The sequence below is a fragment of the Phyllobates terribilis genome, unplaced genomic scaffold (assembly GCF_046119375.1).
Source record: "Phyllobates terribilis strain yellow unplaced genomic scaffold, ASM4611937v1 Scaffold_2__4_contigs__length_985480577, whole genome shotgun sequence".
Classification (NCBI taxonomy): domain Eukaryota; kingdom Metazoa; phylum Chordata; class Amphibia; order Anura; family Dendrobatidae; genus Phyllobates; species Phyllobates terribilis.
The window spans coordinates 300,771,394-300,790,480 of NW_027362762.1; the positions used below are offsets into that span (position 1 = coordinate 300,771,394).

The following is a 19,087-nucleotide window of genomic DNA, read 5'->3' on the forward strand; positions in this document are numbered from 1 at the left end:
AACTGGAGAGGATCTGCAAGGAAGAATGGCAGAGGATCCCCAAATCCATGTGTGAAAAACTTGTTGCATCATTCCCAAGAAGACTTATGGCTGTACTAAGCTGAAAAGGGTGCTGCTACTCAATACTGAGCAAAAGGTCTTAATACTTATGACCATATGATATTTCAGCTTTTCTTTTTTAATAAATTTGCAAAAATTTCTACATTTCTGTTTTTTTCAGTCAAGATGGGGTGCAGAGTGTACTTTAATGAGAAAAAAATGAACTTTTTAGAATTTACCAAATGGCTGCAATGAAACAAAGAGTGAAAAATGTAAAGGGGTCTAAATACTTTCCGTACCCACTGTACATTATTAAAAGAGATATACATCCGTAAATTAATTAAGCACGCTTTGTAATTGAATTTGCACAATGTTTTCCAGCTCAGATTGAATAGATTGATAAAAGGGGATAGATTGTGAATTCAGCAGTTTCAATGAGTGCTGCCTAATCCTATGCATAAATACATGATACTTTTGTTGCAGTATAGCAGTTGGGATATAACTATAGCTGCCATTATTATTACAGTAGTAAATTATATTGACATCTATTTTACTATGGGTTAAAGGGTTTACCTCGCTTCACTGATTTCTTACTGTGAGTCATTAAACTATCTTAACAACCTTGAAAAGACCAGTCACATTTCATGTAGGCGATCAATGTCTATAAAGTCTATGTCTTGATCAGGACATTTTTCAATGGATGTAATCATAGGCGAAACTACGTTTTTAAAATCAATGAGAGACATAGAGCGATGTACAAAGCAACTTTAATTACATAGTATCATAATGCATTTTTTCCCCAATTTATAATAACCGTTTGTCAGAAAACAAAATAATAATTTTACAAATGGAACTTATACAATAGCACAAACTGTTCCAATAAATTAACACTATATACATGAAGATAATACAGCATTTTAGTCCTTGGTGTAGAACTTTATTGACAACGCATATTGTTTTTAAACTATTTTTGTATGACATGGAGTCGTGTCCATGTGTCCATATTATTGACTAAATTTTGATTTGGAGGTGCTAGATGCCATTGCTCGGCTTGTCTTCCAATTGAAACCCTGAATTTGTCTCTCCATTGGGTGGATCTGCTTTAGTTTCTTCATCATTATTACTAACGGTGTTCTTTTTATTAAAACACAAGGACAGTCGGTATCCTAAGGGTAATGTTATAAGTCATGTTAGGTAATAGCTAAGATACTTGGAATGTAATGTGTTATATTATACATAAAAAGAAGATGTTGAAATTTCATAGTAAAGTCCTGAATCATATTCCATTTCATTACGCTTTATAGAGTGCTGTGCATTCATAGGGAAGAAATGTATTGTTTTGTGTTATAATTTACATGGTGCATCAGAATATGGGATTTGAGGTTGTACAGGGGTATGGAGTCTGCCTCCAAGAGATAGAACATGATATAGACGTGGTCTTCGATAAGTTGCTCAAGTGAAAGTTCCTATCATTCAGTGAAAACAGCAAAGGACAGTAATAAAGTTGGTCATGCCCCATAGACATGTGTTGACTAGAGATGAGTGGATCGCTTTGCGAAACCCCAGTTCACGGTTCAGGTCAATGCTCTCTGCCCAATGACAAGAGCTGGTTGAATTTTTTGACCTTACGATTTGCTGTGTCACTACCTGTGCGCCGAGATGGCGTTATACCAGGCCAGCGAATCAAACACTCAGATGGTCAGGAAATTCAGGCAGCTCCTTTCTACAACCAGAGACCACGGACCTCGACTGTGGACCAGGGTTGTGCTATGTGATCCTCTCATCTCTAAGTTGACTGCTATTCCTCTAGACCAGTGTTTCCCAAGCTCCAGTCCTCCCAACCCTCAACAAGTCATGTATTCAGGATTTCCTTAGTATTGCACAGTTGGTGGAAGTATCATCAAGGCATTAGGAATTCTCTCACTTGTGTAATACTATGGATATCCTGAAAACATGACCTGTGGAGATCCGTGAGGGCTGGAGTTTTGGAAACACTGCTCCCGACCCTCCTGTATACATGCACTGGAATAACTGGTGGCAGCCTATCTTCAGTTAGTAGTTTCACTTTTCAAATCCTACTATTTCCCCATCGGGGAAGAGTTAAGACATTTATATAGTTTTAAATAAATAAAATAAAACTATATACAGTAGATGCTTAGTCAAGGCCATCAAAATCTACAGGCTTAGGGGGCTCATACAAATTGGATGGATATTGGCCAAGCGTCCTGTGCTTTTCAATAAAACTGTAACTAGCATCATATGGGGCACTTTATCTGTAACTGTACACTGTCTTGCATTTTTGTAGTGTTATGATTGACATATTTATGCTCTGCCTGCTATTATGTTGGTGCAAGGTTCCTAGAACTTATATATATGCAATACACTGTAGGTAGCACCAATATTCTGGCTAAAATATTTTTTTTAAGCATGGCACACAAAATTAACTGGCCCCTAATATTTTAGTGGCCAGCTCAGCGGCAGACCTACCATTGGTGCAACCTGTGCAGTCTCAAAGAGGCCCGAAGTTAGGGGGCCCACTTTCACCTCCAAAGCAGCAAGCAACTTTGGTCACAAATACATAAAAGGATGCAGCTATTGTGATGAGTATTGGATTGCCAAGGGCCCATATACTGTGCTTTCACAGGGGCCCTTTTCAGTCTGTGTCTGCCCCTGGGCCAACTAAATCATGTTACTAATCAGAAGCTTCATGAAGCTTCATGAAAAACAATGAAAAGGCAGGCTTGTCGGCACTCCGTATGGTTCTTGTGGTGCATGTGGAGGAAAAAAGCACAGGAGAGGCTGAAACGTCTGATGACTTGTATGTTGAGACAACAATAAACGGCTAATTATTTCACATGTGAGTGCCGGGATCCTACTTGGTTTGATCATGAAAAACAAGGACTGCTTCATGACTACAATAGAGTGCTTTCGTAGTGCTGTGGAGTCTTCTAAATACAACAATGCCTTTCAATATGAAAACGAGGCAATAGATATATAAAGTTTCTTAAAGGGGTTGTCTGGTCTAGAATGATAAGTCACACAGAGTAACTGCAGACTTGTGAATCCTCCCAGCACACACACTGTGCACTGCGAGGATTCACCGCTGTCAAGTATGTGATTTGCATACTCCTGGCTAGAACGCATATTGTGGGCACAGCCTCACTCAATACATGCTCAAGGCCGTGACCACTATACAGGTTCTGGCTGGGAGTATGCATATCGCATACTTGACTGCCGTTCCCGGCCCAGACATTGGCGAATCCCCACAGTGCACAGTGCGTCTTCTGGGAGGATTCACAAGTCTGCAGTCACACAGAGTGACTGCAGACTCAGGGCCGTCATCAGGGCATTACTACCCTTACTGCTGTATGGGGCCCGGTGAACAGCAGTAAAGAGCGGGGGCCCGGTCCAGGGTTCCATTCCTCTTGTGCTTCTGCTCACCGTGTCCCGGGGTATTGTGTGACTACCTGGCGCTGCCACTGCCATCGTACGCCTCCTCTGCACAGGTAGCCTTGGAGCTGCATGGCCGTTAAAACTGAACGACCATGCAGCTCCAAGGGAGTCCCTTCTCCCCTTCAGTGATGCGTTGGAGATGGCGTGTAAGCGATGAAGTCATTGCGTACTTGCTGGCATCTAGCGCAAGGATGCTGCCAGTCCAGAAGTGGAGCCACAGAGATCGTATAAGAGGGTAAGTATGAAAACTTTATTTTTTTGAATAGAATTAAATGGTCTTGCAGGACAGCACATGATGAACTGGGAGTGGGGGATGGGGAGAGCTAATGATGAACTGGGAGTGGGGGGTGAGGGGAGCTAATGATGACCTGGGAGTGGGGAGTTTGGAGAGCGAATGATGAACTGGGAGTGGGTGGGGTGGGGAGAGCTAATGATTAACTGGAAGTGGGGGTGGGGAGAGCTAATGATGAACTAGGAGAGGGGGATGGGGAGAGCACATGATGAACTTGGAGTGTGGGGGTGGGCAGAGCACATGATGAACTGGGAGTGGGGGGTGAGGGGAGCTAATGATGACCTGGGAGTGGGGGTGGGGAGAGGTAATGATGAACTGGGAGTGGAGGGGTGGGGAGAGCTGATGATGAACTGGAAGTGGGGGTGGGGAGAGCTAATGATGAACTGGGAGAGGGGGATGGGGAGAGCACATGATGAACTTGGAGTGTGGGGGTGGGCAGAGCACATGATGAACTGGGAGTGGGGGTGGGGAGAGCACATGATGAATTAGGAGGGTGGGTGGGGAGAGCAAATAATGAACTGAGTGTGGGGAGAGCAAATGATGAAAGCAGTGTGGGGAGAGCTAATGATGAATTGGGAGTGGGGGGTGGAAAGCGCAAATGACGAAGTGGAGGTGGAGAGAGAAAATAATGAGTTGAGGGTGGGGAAGCGCAAATAATGATGACTTGAGGGTGGGGGACAGGGAACAGCAAATGATGAATTAAAGGTGGGGATGGGGAGAGCAAATTATGACTTGAGGGGGGTGGGGGAGAGCAAATGATAATGAATTGAGTGTGGGGGACAACAAATGATGAATTGGGGGTGGGAGAGAGAGAGAGGACATGGCAAAATGAATTGGGGTAGAGGGGGTATGTAAATGTAATGAATCGGGAGAGTGGGGGCTTTGAAGATGCAGGAGTGTGACAGGTAATAAATCGGGGGGAAAAAGTAAAGTTCTAATTAATTTATATATTTATTAGGTGGGGAAAGTAGCTATTTACAGTTAGTAGGGGCACAGTGGTGGATTACAATTTATATTTTAAATGGTGGGTTGCATAATAACTAATTATATATTAATGGTGGGTGCACGTCTGTATTCAGCTGGGTAATGAAGAAGTTGGGGAACGTGCTCTAGATAACTGTGTGTTGTTTTATGTAGAGACGAGTCCTGGCTGGAAGAAGGGGTAAAGTGAAGATGGAAGACTTCAACTAGAGATGTCACCTGTGAGTCAGTGTGTTATCTGTACACTGACACTATACACTATATACTATGTACAGAGTCTCTGTGTATAATGTCACTGGTGATCACTGTATTACCTGTACACTATATACAGAGCTCCTGTGTATAATGCCACCAGTGATCCCTGTATTACCTGTACACTGACACTATATACCGAGCTCCTGTGTATAATGTCACTGGTGATCACTGTATTACATGTACACTGTACACTATAGACATGGCTTCTGTGTATAATATCACTGATGATCCATGTATTACCTGTACACAGACATTATATACAGAGCTACTGTGTATGTCGTCACTGGTGATCACTGTATTACCTGTACACTGACACTAGACAATGTATGATAATATTAGTATTGTGTTTTTTTTATTAATGATCAGTATTGTAGTATTCGGTCACTATGTGATGGCAATATGTGGTCTGGTCATGGTGTGGAGGTATTTGTTCCTTGTATGTGGTATTATTCAGTCACTGTGGTGGTAATTAGTGATGATCGAGTATGTTTCATTAACCCTTTCCGGCAAGCATGCTCAGGTGCTTGCCGAGTATTTCTGCATGCTCAGGATTTCTTTTTTGTCGCCGCAGCTGTAAGTGTCACGGCTGTTAGCCAGCTGTGACACATGCAGAGATTGACTGTCTGTCAGTCGATCTCTGCATGTGTCCCAGCTGGCTAACAGCCATGACACTTGCAGCTGCGGCGACAATAAAAGAAATCCCAAGCACGCCGAAATACTCGGCAAGCACCTGAGCGTGCTCGCTGGCAAGGGCTAATGAAACATATTCGATTATCACTAGTGGTAATATGTGGTTTAGTCATTGTTACTTGTATGTGGTATTATTCCGTTACTATGCGGTGGTAATATGTAGTCATGGTGTGGCGGTATTTGTTCTTGTTTGTGGCATTATTTGGTCACTATGTGGTGATAATATGTGGTTTGGCCATGATGTGGTGGTATGTGTTCCTTGTATGTGGTATTATTCGGTCACTATGTGACTGTAATATCTGGTCCGGCCATGGTGTGACGGTATTTGTCCCTTGTATGTGATGTTATTGGATATTTAAAAAAATGTATGTGACACATTCCCTTCAAGAAAAATAAATAAAAAAATGCCTAAAAAGAGTATTGGATATTTTAAGAAATGTTTAATAGGTTAGAGTAGAGTAGTGCCAGAAAAGTCTTCCTTGTCATCATGGCGGGTTAAAAAATCTTTTGGCCAAAACAAAAGCTGCTGGTTATGTATGTGATCTGGTGTTCGATGGGAACTGTTAATGTGTGATTGGTGAGGATGTGATGAAGCAGTGGAACTTTCCAAGAGTGGGTGGTGGGACTGTGGAAGGTTTCGAGGGATGGAGGTGGAGTTGGGATGGAGCTTGGGCGGAGTCTCAAGGGGGCCGGAAAATTTTGCCTCCATGGGGCCCTGAAATTCTTAGTGGCAGCCCTGTGCAGATATGTTATTCTAGAAATCCCTTTAAGCTTTCAGCAAGATAATGGGTTATTAAAAGTGACTCACCTATTAGTAGTAAAACTGCAAACAGAATCTGGAAAACACTGTAGATAAGAGGGAAAGTGAACATCAAGCTAAGCTGCTCTGTAGTAAATGAAAGCTGGATAATTGTGGTGCACAGTTGAGTATTTTGCATTCCTGTTTCCAATGAGACTGTTCGACATCTAAATATGGAACAATAGAAAAAGGAATAAGAATATTGTGTAATGCATTTAGTATATTCATCACTTATAGTTAAATATATTGAACTAAAAAATGTATTACATTGTATGACATCAAATTGTGCGTTTTCGGTAAAGTGCATTTAACATTTGTGGCCTCTGTAGGGCACATACGGTCAGGAGATACGTGACTGGCCACAGTCTGGATGGATACATTTAGGCATCCAACCACCAAAGGGATCCATTCTAAAAATGTATACTTCAAGTAAAAAAAATACCGTATTTTTCGTACTATAAGACGCACCAGACCATAAGACGCACCCCAAATTTTAGGGTGGAAAATAGGAAAAAAATTATTTTTTATAAGATGGGGTCCGTCTTATAGGCTGAATAGGTATATTACCTGGGGGGGCGGTGGAGCTGGGGTCACAGGAGGCTGGGTCCCTCAGGAAGATGGCGGAACTGGAGGCATGCTGGTACCTGGTGGCTGGGGGCCTGGCGCTGGGGGGCCTGGAGTGCTGGTGCCTGGCCTGGGGTGCTGATGCTGGTGTCTGGCCTGAGGTGCTGGTGCCTGGTCTGGGGTGCTGGTGCCTGGCCTGGGGTGCGGGTGCCTGGCCTGGGGTGCTTGTGCCTGGGCTGGGGTTCGGGTGCCTAGCCTGGCGTGCGGGTGCCTGGCCTGGGGCGCTGGTGCCTGGCCTGGGGTGCTGGTGCCTGGCCTGGGGTGCTGGTGGCTTGGTGCTGGTGCGGGATCGCAGGGCAGCGGCGGAACAAGAGGTGAGGCAGGCTGGTATCTGGCTGGGGGCCGGGCCTGGCCGGGTACGGGGGCTGGTGTATAGCTGTGAGCGGAGTTTGCAGAGCAGAGTGAGCGGCTTCCGGTGGCCGCGGCCATGTTCCTGAAGCTGTGCTCTACAGGAAAATGGCCGCCGACTCGGCAGAGCGCATGCGCCGACTCCGGTGGCCATTTTCCTGTAGAGCACAGCTTCAGGAACATGGCCGCGGCCACCGGAAGCCGCTCACTCTGCTCTGCAAACTCCGCTCACAGCAATACACCAGCCCAGGCCCCTAGCCAGATACCGGCCCACCTCACCTCTTCTTCCACCGCCGCCCTGCGATCCCGCTCCACCACCACCAGTAAGTTGCGTTCGGACCATAAGACGCACCCCCCATTTTCCTCCCAACTACTATATACTACATATAAATTATTATTATTATTATTAATTTATATAGCGCCATTGATTCCATGGTGCTGTAGATAAGAAGGGGTTACATACCAAATACAGATATCACTTACAGTAAACAAACTAACAATGATGGAATGGTACGGAGGGAAGAGGACCCTGCCCTTGCAGGCTTACATTCTACAGGAATGGGGCAGAGACAGTAGGTTGAGAGGATGCAGTAGCTCAGGTGTTGGGGGTAGCAGCAAGCAAGGTCATGTCAGGCTGTAAGCTTGTTTGAAGAGATGGGTTTTCAGGTTTCGTCTGAAGGATCCAGGTGTGGTGGATAATCGGACTTTTTGAGGCACAGAATTCCATAGGACGGGGGATATTCGGGAGAAATCTTGGAGGCGATTGCGTGAGGAACGAATAAGTGTGGAGGAGAGAAGGAGGTCTTGGGAGGACCGGAGGTTACGTGAGGGAATATATCGGGAGATTAGTTCAGAGATGTACAGAGGAGAGAGGTTATGGATGGCTTTGTAGGTCAGTGTTAGTAGTTTGAACTGGATAAGCTGGGGGAATGGGAGCCAGTGAAGGTATTTGCAAAGGGGGGTAGCAGAGGAGTAGCGAGGCGAGAGATGAACAACTCGTGCAGCAGAGTTGAGGATGGACTGGAGGGGTGCGAGAGTGTTAGCAGGTAGGCCACAGAGGAGGATGTTGCAATAGTCGAGGCGGGAGATGATGAGGGCATGCACAAGCAGTTTAGTAGATTGAGGGTTGAGGAAAGGACGGATTCTGGAAATATTTTTGAGCTGGAGGAGACAGGAGGTGGCAAGAGCTTGGATGTGGGGTTTGAAGGACAGGGCAGAGTCAAGGGTTACTCTGAGGCAGTGATTGTCGGTCCAGCGGAAAGAGTGATGTCATTTATTGTGATAGAAAGATCAGGTGGGAAAGATATGAGAGATGGGGGAAAGATAATGAGTTCAGTTTTGTCCACATTGAGCTTGAGGTAGCGGGAGGAGAAGAAGGAGGATATGGCTGCTAGACATGCTGGGATTCTGGACAGCAGAGAGGTGACATCTGGGCCAGAGAGGTAGATCTGGGTGTCATCAGCGTACAGATGGTACTGGAAACCATGGGATTTTATGAGCTGTCCCAGGCCAAGTGTATAGATTTAGAAGAGTAGGGGTCCTAGGACAGAGCTTTGAGGGACTCCAACAGAGAGGGGACGGGGTGAGGAGGTAGTGTGGGAGTGGGAGACGCTAAATGTGCGGTTAGAAAGGTATGAGGAGATCCAAGATAGAGCAAGGTCTTTGACGCCAAAGGAAGAGAGGATCTGTAGTAGAAGGCAGTGGTCAACTGTATCGAAAGCAGAGGACAGGTCAAGAAGAAGGAGTGCAGAGAATTGTCTGTTAGCTTTGGCTGTAAGTAAGTCATTGGTGATTTTGGTAAGGGCAGTTTCGGTGGAATGGTGGGGGCGGAAGCCGGAATGTCGAAGAGAGAGTTAGATGAAAAGTGGGAGGAAAGTTCAGTGTGAACGTGTTGCTCAAGGAGTTTTTAGGCAAATGAGAGCAGCGATATGGGGCGATAGCTGAACAAGGCGGTTGGGTCGAGGATGGCTTTTTGAGGATGGGCGTGATTGTGGCATGCTTGAAGGCAGTGGGAAAAGTACCAGAAGATAGTGATAGGTTGAAGAGATGGGTTAGGGATGGGATGAGTGTGGGGGTGAAGTTGGGGAGGAGGTGGGATGGGGTCGAGTGCACATGTGGTGAGGTATGATTTTGAGAAGAGACGAGTAAGGTCTCTTTCTGTGATGTTGGGAAGGAGGTTATGGGGGTAGGGAAATGCTGTGGAAAACAAAGGGGTTGTGGTGGTCGGACAGTAAAGACTTGCCGTGTTTGGTCAATCTTATTTTTGAAGTGTGTGGCAAACTCCTCAGCAGAGATGACGGAGTTCGGAGGGGGCAGTGGAGGGCGGAGGAGAGAGTTAAAAGTGTTGAATAGCTGTTTGGGGTTGTAGGATAGAGAGGATATGAGGGTTGTGAAGTAGGCCTGTTTAGCAGAGGAGAGTGCTGATTTGAATGCGAGTGTTGCTTGTTTGAATGCAGTGAAGTCATCTTGAGTATGTGTTTTCTTCCAACGCCGCTCTGCAACCCGGGACGCTTGTCAAAGCTGTTAAGTGAGGTTGTTGTGCCAGGGTTGCCTGTTGACTCGTCGCACTCTGCCATGCACAAGAGGGACGACCGAGTCAATAGATGATGCGAGAGTGGCATTGTAGAAAGCGGTGGCGCTGTCTGTGTCATGGAGTGAGGTTATGGATGTCAGTGGTAGAACAGAGTCAGAGAGTGTGTGAGTGTCTAGATGTGCAAGATTTCTGCGGGGGTGTGCTAGTTGCCGGACATGGGTGATAGGTGAGGAGGACAGGGATAAGAATGTGAGTAGATGGTGGTCAGATAGGGGTAGGGGGAAGGTTGTGAGGTTAGATAGGGAGCAGATTCGGGTGAAGATAAGGTCTAGTTTGTGTCCGTCTGTGTGGGTGGTTAAGGAGGACCACTGAGTAAGTCCAAAGGATGAAGTAAGCGACAAGAGTTTGGATGCTGCTGACTGGCGAGTGTCAGTGGGGATGTTGAAATCGCCCATGATGATTTTGGGAATGTCAGCCGAGAGAAAGTAAAGAAGCCAGGTGGAGAATTGGTCAATAAAGGCAGTGATCGGGCCCGGGGGTCGGTATATGACAGCCACTTGGAGGTTGGAGGGAGAGTAAATGCGGTCAGAGTGGACTTCAAAAGAAGGGAGAATAAGGATGGGAAGAGAAGGAGTAGGGCTAAAGGTGCAGTTGTTAGAGAGGAGAAGACCCACTCCTCCACCATGTCTGTTTCCATGGCGAGGAGTGTGGGTGAAGTGGAGGCCGCCGTAACACAGCGCAGCAGGGGAGGCAGTGTCAGAGGGTGTCAGCCATGTCTCTGTGATGCCCAGGAAAGAGAGATGACGAGAGGTAAAGAGGTCGTGGACAAAATGGAGCTTGTTGCAGACAGAGTGTGCATTCCAGAGTGCTCCAGAGAGAGGGAGCACCGGGGTGGGCGTCAGGGGGACCGGTTTTGCGTAAGAGAGGTTGTGGTAGTTTGCAGTTGGTTTGATGTGATAGGTGGGGGAATTGGTGGAAGGTGCAAGCTGTGGGGGTCCAGGATTGGGAGATATGTCGCCAGTAGTGAGGAGAAGCAGAGAGAGGGAGAGCAGTTGGGAGAAGGAGAGTGTCCGGCTTGTGTTATGTTTTGGTAGGATCGATCTGAGGTTGAGGAGCAGGTCTGTAGATGACGTTAGGTGGGGAGGTAGGAGGGAAGGAGAAATGATGATTTGGTTAGAGGGTACTGGGGTTTGGGGATAGCGAAGGAGAGTGAGGATTAGTGGGGCAAAAACAGTAAGGGCATATGTAAGGGCATATGTAATATGTAAATAGGATTTTATTCATGAGAGTGTAATATTAAGCCACTGAAAGAATTACTGCAACTCCTAATATGTAGGATAAATACCACACATTATCTACTAATAATGTCATTGTCTACAAGGTTAAAGGGAATCTGTCACCCCCTGGCACTTATCTGACCTCTAATATGGGCATACCAGTGATAGAAATGCTCATATTAGGAGGTCTCCAAATACCAGAAAATAACCAACATATGTTGGAAGGAGGGTAAGTAAAGATTATCTACCAAAAAAGACAATTACCCATTAAAAATGAACTTTTAATTTAAACACACTAAAATAATGTACTCAATAGTACAGTTGGGACAAACTAACATATAAGAAAGGAGACAAAGAGGGATATAAAGGTGAAAAAGGAATAGAAATAGTGTCAGCTAGGCCATAAATAATACGCTATAAGGGATAATAGACTAATTCCTTTCTGGCAGTGGAGTATATCAGCCCCCAATATTCAAATAGTGCCCCCACTGTACCACGGCTATCCTTCACCTAGTCCCCAAGGAACCTTAATAATGCAATTCAATGAGTACACATATGAATTTTGCAAACAGCGTCCTCAGTAGCGTATTCAGCAAATATCCAATAATGACATCAATGGCATATAGAAAGCTAAATGTCCACAGTAATACTAACACCCCAATAAGTCAAAAAAAAAATTGAGGCGTATGAAAATGTAGTCCACCAGCTTGCAGAGTCATGTAAGACTCAAAAAAAAAAAAAAAAAAAAAAAGTCCAATTAAATCTTGAAATAAATATAAAGTCCAGAGTTTTTTCAAAAAGCCATATCAGATGACCAGTGTAAAGCAAAATAATAGTCCAGTAATCACCAAAACAGTTACAGGAAATATAGATGATATTAGAGGTGCTGATGGATACAAAAATTACAATGTCCCAAATAAAGAAAATCCAATGAGAAAAAAACGCTGCTTGTCAGAAAAAACATGTATGCATGTAATAAAAATCAATGGACTTATCTTGTTGCATCCAAGAAATGTTCAGGCTGGTGTAAAGGCAAGTTCCACTTGTTGATCCATTGGTATATTTTCATATTGAAGTGAAACCTGCTGCACTGATGTCTTTTTGGATATATGTTAACTCTTTCCTCTGGTGATCGCATCGTTGAATTTGATCTCTACAAACTGAACATTTTTGGATCAACAAGTGGAACTTGCCTTTACTGTAACTGTTTTGGTGATTACTGGACTATTATTTTGCTTTACACTGGTCATCTGATATGGCTTTTTGAAAAAGCTCTGGACTTTATATTTATTTCAAGATTTAATTGGACTTTTTTTTTTTTTTTTTGAGTCTTACATGACTCTGCATGCTGGTGGACTACATTTCCATACGCCTCAATTTTTTTTGACTTATTGGGGTGTTAGTATTACTGTGGACATTTAGCTTTCTATATGCCATTGATGTCATTATTGGATATTTGCTGAATACGCTACTGAGGACGCTGTTTGCAAAATTTATATGTGTACTCGTTGAATTGCATTATTAAGGTTCCTTGGGGACTAGGTGAAGGATAGCCGGGGTACAGTGGGGGCACTATTTGAATATTGGGGGCTGATATACTCCACTGCCAGAAAGGGATTAGTCTATTATCCCTTATAGCGTATTATTTACGTCCTAGCTGACACTATTTCTATTCCTTTTTCACCTTTATATCCCTCTATGTCTCCTTTCTTATATGTTAGTTTGTCCCAACTGTACTATTGAGTACATTATTTTAGTGTGTTTAAATTAAAAGTTAATTTTTAATGGGTAATTGTCTATTTTGGTAGATCATATTAGGAGGTCTGGCTGCTGTAAAATGTCTTTTTATTCAGTCAAGTTTCTGATGTGTTCCAGTCCCAGGGCCTGAAAGAAATCCCGGCCTTCTGTGTGAATTACAATGTTTCTCCCCTCCCCTGCATGTCACAGTGCCCTGTCTTGTGCAGTTGCAGTAGCCAAATCCAGGCACTGTTTAAGATGTTGTGCCAAGTCTGGTTTGTCAGACTCCTAAAGCAAAGTACATTTCCCATAATGCCAGATTCTCGTCACATCTCACATCTCTTATGTGATGTGCATGCAGTAGTCACAATGATTCCTATGTTAGTATACAGCAGAGTATCAGTGTATCCTGTTATGCATATATCCTATGTGATATATTCAGCAGAGTAAAAGAAGAAAGCCTGCACCACCTAATAAGCAAAAATGACCCCACCTGTTTATAATAGGCAGATACTCATAATATGTCCACTCCTATTCCCCGCTCTCCCTGCATTCCACTATTTTTATCTGCATAATGAAATAAAGGACTATTGGTTTTATGAAATGGTGAGTGCAGCTTTTCACTATTCTTTTTTTGCACATATTCAGCAGAGTCTCAGTGTATTCTGTGTGATGAATACAGCAATTTCAGTCCATTATGTATAGGTTAGAGTGTCAGTGTAAGATTTGTGATGAATATACTACAGAGTCTCAGTGTATCCTATGTGATGAATACAGCAGAGTCTCAGTGTCTCCTTTGTGATGTATACAGAGTCTCAGTTTATTTCAAGTTACTATATAATGTATACGGCAGAGTCTCAGTATATCCTTTGTGATATATACAGTAGTCTTAATGTATCCTATGTGATTTATGTAGCAAAGTATCATTATATCTGATGTGATGTATATACACCAGTCTCAGTGTATCACATGTAAAGTACACAGCAGAATCTCAGTGTGACCTTTGTGATGTATATGTCAGAGTCTCAATGTCTCCTATGTATACAGCATTCTCAGTGTATCCTGTGTGAAATATACAGTAGAGCCTCAATGTCTTTTCTGTAATATATACAGTAGAGTCTCATTATATGCTATGTTTTATGCACAGCAGAATCATAGTGTATATTATGTGATATTTACAGCAGAGTCTCAGTGTATCCTATATGATGTACAGTGGTGTGAAAAAGTGTTTCCCTTCTTTCTGATTTCTTATTCTTTTGCATGTTTGTCACAATTAAATGTTTCAGATCACAAAATAAATTTAAATATTAGACAAAGATAACACAAGTAAACACAAAATGAAGTTTTTAAATGAAGGTCTTTATTATTAAGGGAAAAAGAAATCCAAACTTGCAAGGCCCTGTGTAAATAAGTGATTGCCCTCTAAACCTAATGACTTATTGGGCCACACTTAGCATTTGCGATAATAGGCAATGAGTTTTTTACAGCGCTCTGGAGGAATTTTGGCCCACTCTTCTTTGCAAAATTGCTGTAATTCAGCCACATTGGAGGGTTTCCGAGCATGAACCGCATTTTTAAGGTCATGCCACTGTATCTCAATCGGATTAAGGTCAGGACTTTGACTAGGCCACTCCAAAGTCTTAATTTTGTTTTTCTTAAGCCATTCAGAGGTGGACCTGTTGGTGTGTTTTGGATCATTGTCCTGCTGCATAACCCAAGTGCGCTTCACCTGAGGTCACGAAAAGATGGCCGGACATTCTCCTTCAGGATTTTTGGTGGACAGCAGAATTCATGATTTCATTTATCACAGTAAGTCTTCCAGGTACTGAAGGAGCAAACCAGCCCTAAACCATCACACTACCACCACCATATTTTACTGTTGGTATGAAGTTCCTTTTCTGAAATGCTGTATTACTTATATGCCAGATGTAATGGAACATACACCTTCCAAAAAGTTCAACTTTTGTCTCGTCAGTCCACAGAGTATTCTCCCAAAAGTATTGGTGATCATCAAGATGTTTTCTGGCAAAACTTAGATAGATGATCCTTTATGTTCTTTTTCGTCTTGGAACTGTCATGCATGCCATTTTTGCCCAATCTCTTTCTTATGATGGAGTCATGAACATTGACCTTAACTGAGGCAAGTGAGGCCTGCAGTTCTTCGGATGTTGTTGTAGGATTCTTTTGTGACCTTTTGAATGAGTAGTCACTGCGCTCTTGGGGTAATTTTGGTCAGCCGGCCACTCCTGATCCACTGATTCATGTTTTCACCATTTGTGAATAATGGCTCTCACTGTGGTTTGCTGGAGTTCCAAAGCTTTAGAAATTGCTTTATAACCTTTTCCAGACTGATATATCTCAATTACTTTGTTTCTCATTTGTTTCTGAATTTCTTTGGATCACAGCATGATGTCTAGCTTTTGAGTATCTTTTGGTCTACTTCACTCTGTCAGGCTGGTCCTATTTAAGAGATTTCTTGATTGAGAACAGGTGTGGCAGTAATCAGGCCTTTGTGGCTAGGGAAATTGAACTCAGCTTCCCAAAGATGTGATAAACCACAGTTAATTTATGTTTTAAATCAGTCTCACACAGGGCCCTGAAGATTTGGATTTATTTTTCCCTTAATAATAAAGATCTTCATTTCAAAACAGCATTTTGTGATTACTTGTGTTATCTTTCTCTAATATTTAAGTTTGTTTTGTGATCTGAAACATTGAAGTGTGACAAACATGCAAAAGAATAAGAAATCAGGAAGGGGCAAACACTTTTTCACCCCACTGTATATAGCACAATCTCAGTGCATTCTATGTTATGTATACAGCTGTGTGTGTGTGTGTCTGCGGGAGCAGAGAGGCTCCTGCCTGTTCCTGATAAAGAGAAACTATAAAAAGAAACCGTAAAGGCCCCGTCACACTAAGCGATGCAGCAGCGATCCCGACAACGATATGACCTGTCAGGGATCGTTGCTGCATCGCTAATACATCGCTGGTGAGCTGTCAAACAGGCAGGCTCACCAGCGATCAGGGGAGCAGCGATATCGTGGAAAGAATCGTTCCACGATGTCCTGCTCCCGGTTACCAGTCTGCTGCTGAAGCAGGAGCAGGCTCGTAACCATGATAAACAGCGGGTTACTAAGTGGGCGTGTGCCCCTAGTGACCCGCTGTTTACCATGGATACCACTCTGCTACTGTGCGCTGGAGGTTACCGTTCACCTTAGCAGAGTCGTATCCATGATAAACATCGGGTTACTAGGGGCATACGCGCACTTAGTAACCCGATGTTTATCATGGATACGACTCTGCTAAGGTGAGCGGTAACCTCCCGCGCACCGTAGCAGAGTGGTATCCATGGTAAACAGCGGGTTACTAAGTGCACACGTGCCCCTAGTAACCCGATGTTTACCATGGATACCAACCTGATCGTTGGTCCCGCTGGTCACACACAGCGATGTGTGCCGGCCAGCAGGAGGCCAACGACCAAAAAATGGTCCAGGACAATTTGCAGCGATCAGCGACCTCACAGCAGGGGCCTGATCGTTGCAAAGTGTCACACATAGCGACATCGCTGGTGAGGTCGCTGTTGCGTCACCAAAACCTTGACTCAGCAGCGATCTCGCTAGCGAGATCGCTATGTGAGACGGGGGCTTAAGTCTCTGGAAAGATTAGAGCACAGAATTTATCAAGATTTGTTGTCAGGACTGTGTCAAGAGTAGAGAAATTCAGCCCTTTTTGAAGAACGGTTTACCTGAAGGCTGCTGGCCTGAAGTAACACACAACACAGAGTACCAGCCATTTTACCTCAGTGAATCTGAAGCAAGGTTTGCCTGCCTGCAGAAGGAAGAGATCCAATATACAAAGGAAAGGTCTCGAGTGATGTGATACTGTTCGAACAAGGCGGTGTAGTGTATCCTATGTGATGTACATACATCAGTATAAGTGTATCCTATATGTTGTATAAAGCAGTCTCAGTGTATCCTGTGTGAAGCATACAGCGGAGTCTCAATGTCTCTAATGTGATATATACAGTAGAGTCTCAATGTCTCTTATGTGATATATACAGTAGAGTCTCAGTGAATCCTATGTAATATTTACAGCAGTCTCAGTTTATTGTATCTGATGTATACAGCAGAGTCTTGCTGTATCCTATGTGATGTATATAGCAAGTCTTGGTGTATCCTTCGTGATGTATAAAGCACAGTCTCAGTGTATTGTATGTGATGTATCATTATTATTTATTATTATAGTGCCATTTATTCCATGGTGCTTTACATGTGATAGGGATATACAGTACAGACCAAAAGTTTGGACACACCTTCTCATTTAAAGATTTTTCTGTATTTTCATGACTATGAAAATTGTACATTCACACTGAAGGCATCAAAACTATGAATTAACACATGTGGAATTATATACTTAACAAAAAAGTGTGAAACAACTGAAAATATGTCTTATATTCTAGGTTCTTCAAATTAGCCACCTTTTGCTTTGATGACTGCTTTGCACACTCTTGGCATTCTCTTGATGAGCTTCAAGAGGTAGTCACCGGAAATGGTCTTCCAACAATCTTGAAGGAGTTCCCAGAGATGCTTAGCACTTGTTGGCCCTTTTGCCTTCACTCTGCGGTCCAGCTCACCCCAAACCATCTCGATTGGGTTCAGGTCTGGTGACTGTGGAGGCCAGGTCATCTGGCGTAGCACGCCATCACTCTCCTTCTTGGTCAAATAGCCCTTACACAGCCTGGAGGTGTGTTTGGGGTCATTGTCCTGTTGAAAAATAAATGATGGTCCAACTGCATCAAACCGGATGGAATAGCATGCCGCTGCAAGATGCTGTGGTAGCCATGCTGGTTCAGTATGCCTTCAATTTTGAATAAATCCCCAACAGTGTCACCAGCAAAGCACCCCCACACCATCACACCTCCTCCTCCATGCTTCTCGGTGGGAACCAGGCATGTAGAGTCCATCCGTTCACCTTTTCTGCGTCGCACAAAGACACGGTGGTTGGAACCAAAGATCTCAAATTTGGACTCATCAGACCAAAGCACAGATTTCCACTGGTCTAATGTCCATTCCTTGTGTTCTTTAGCCCAAACAAGTCTCTTCTGCTTGTTGCCTGTCCTTAGCAGTGGTTTCCTAGCAGCTATTTTACCATGAAGGCCTGCTGCACAAAGTCTCCTCTTAACAGTTGTTGAAGAGATGTGTCTGCTGCTAGAACGCTGTGTGGCATTGACCTGGTCTCTAATCTGAGCTGCTGTTAACCTGCGATTTCTGAGGCTGGAGACTCGGATAAACTTATCCTCAGAAGCAGAGGTGACTCTTGGTCTTCCTTTCCTGGGGCGGTCCTCATGTGAGCCAGTTTCTTTGTAGCGCTTGATGGTTTTTGCAACTGCACTTGGGGACACTTTCAAAGTTTGCCCAATTTTTCAGACTGACTGACCTTCATTTCTGAAAGTAATGATGGCCACTCGTTTTTCTTTACTTAGCTGCTTTTTTCTTGCCATAATACAAATTCTAACAGTCTATTCAGTAGGACTATCAGCTTTGTATCCACCTGACTTCTGCACAACACAACTGATGGTCCCAACCCCATTTATAAGGCAAGAAATCCCACTTAGTAAACCTGACAGGGCACACCTGTGAAGTGAAAACCATTTCCGGTGACTACCTCTTGAAGCTCATCAAGAAAATGCCAAGAGTGTGCAAAGCAGTCATCAAAGCAAAAGGTGGCTACTTTGAAGAACCTAGAATATAAGACATATTTTCAGTTGTTTCACACTTTTTTGTTAAGTATATAATTCCACCTGTGTTAATTCATAGTTTTGATGCCTTCAGTGTGAATGTACAATTTTTAAAGTCATGAAAATACCGAAAAATCTTTAAATGAGAAGGTGTGTCCAAACTTTTGGTCTGTACTGTACATAGCAAAAACATTTACATAATCTTAAAAAAAACGAGTCAGCGGCTGGTACAGGAGGAGAGAGGACCCTGCTCGCGAGGACTCACAGTCTACAAGGGATGGGTGAGGATACAGTAGGTGAGGGTAGAGCTGGTCATACAGTAA

General features: G+C 43.7%; 1 protein-coding gene across 1 annotated transcript in view; it reads right to left on the reverse strand.

The window, feature by feature from the left end:
• Nucleotides 1-644: 644 nt before the first annotated feature.
• Nucleotides 645-19,087, reverse strand: part of LOC141251739 (ileal sodium/bile acid cotransporter-like) — a 43,114-nt gene continuing 24,671 nt past the window's right edge. The window contains exons 5-6 of the mRNA XM_073670415.1: nt 6,519-6,676; nt 645-1,205 (exon numbers count right to left, since the gene is read on the reverse strand). Coding sequence (XP_073526516.1) covers nt 1,072-1,205; nt 6,519-6,676 — 292 coding nt within the window. The 3' untranslated portion in view covers nt 645-1,071. The remainder of the gene's footprint in view (nt 1,206-6,518; nt 6,677-19,087) is intronic.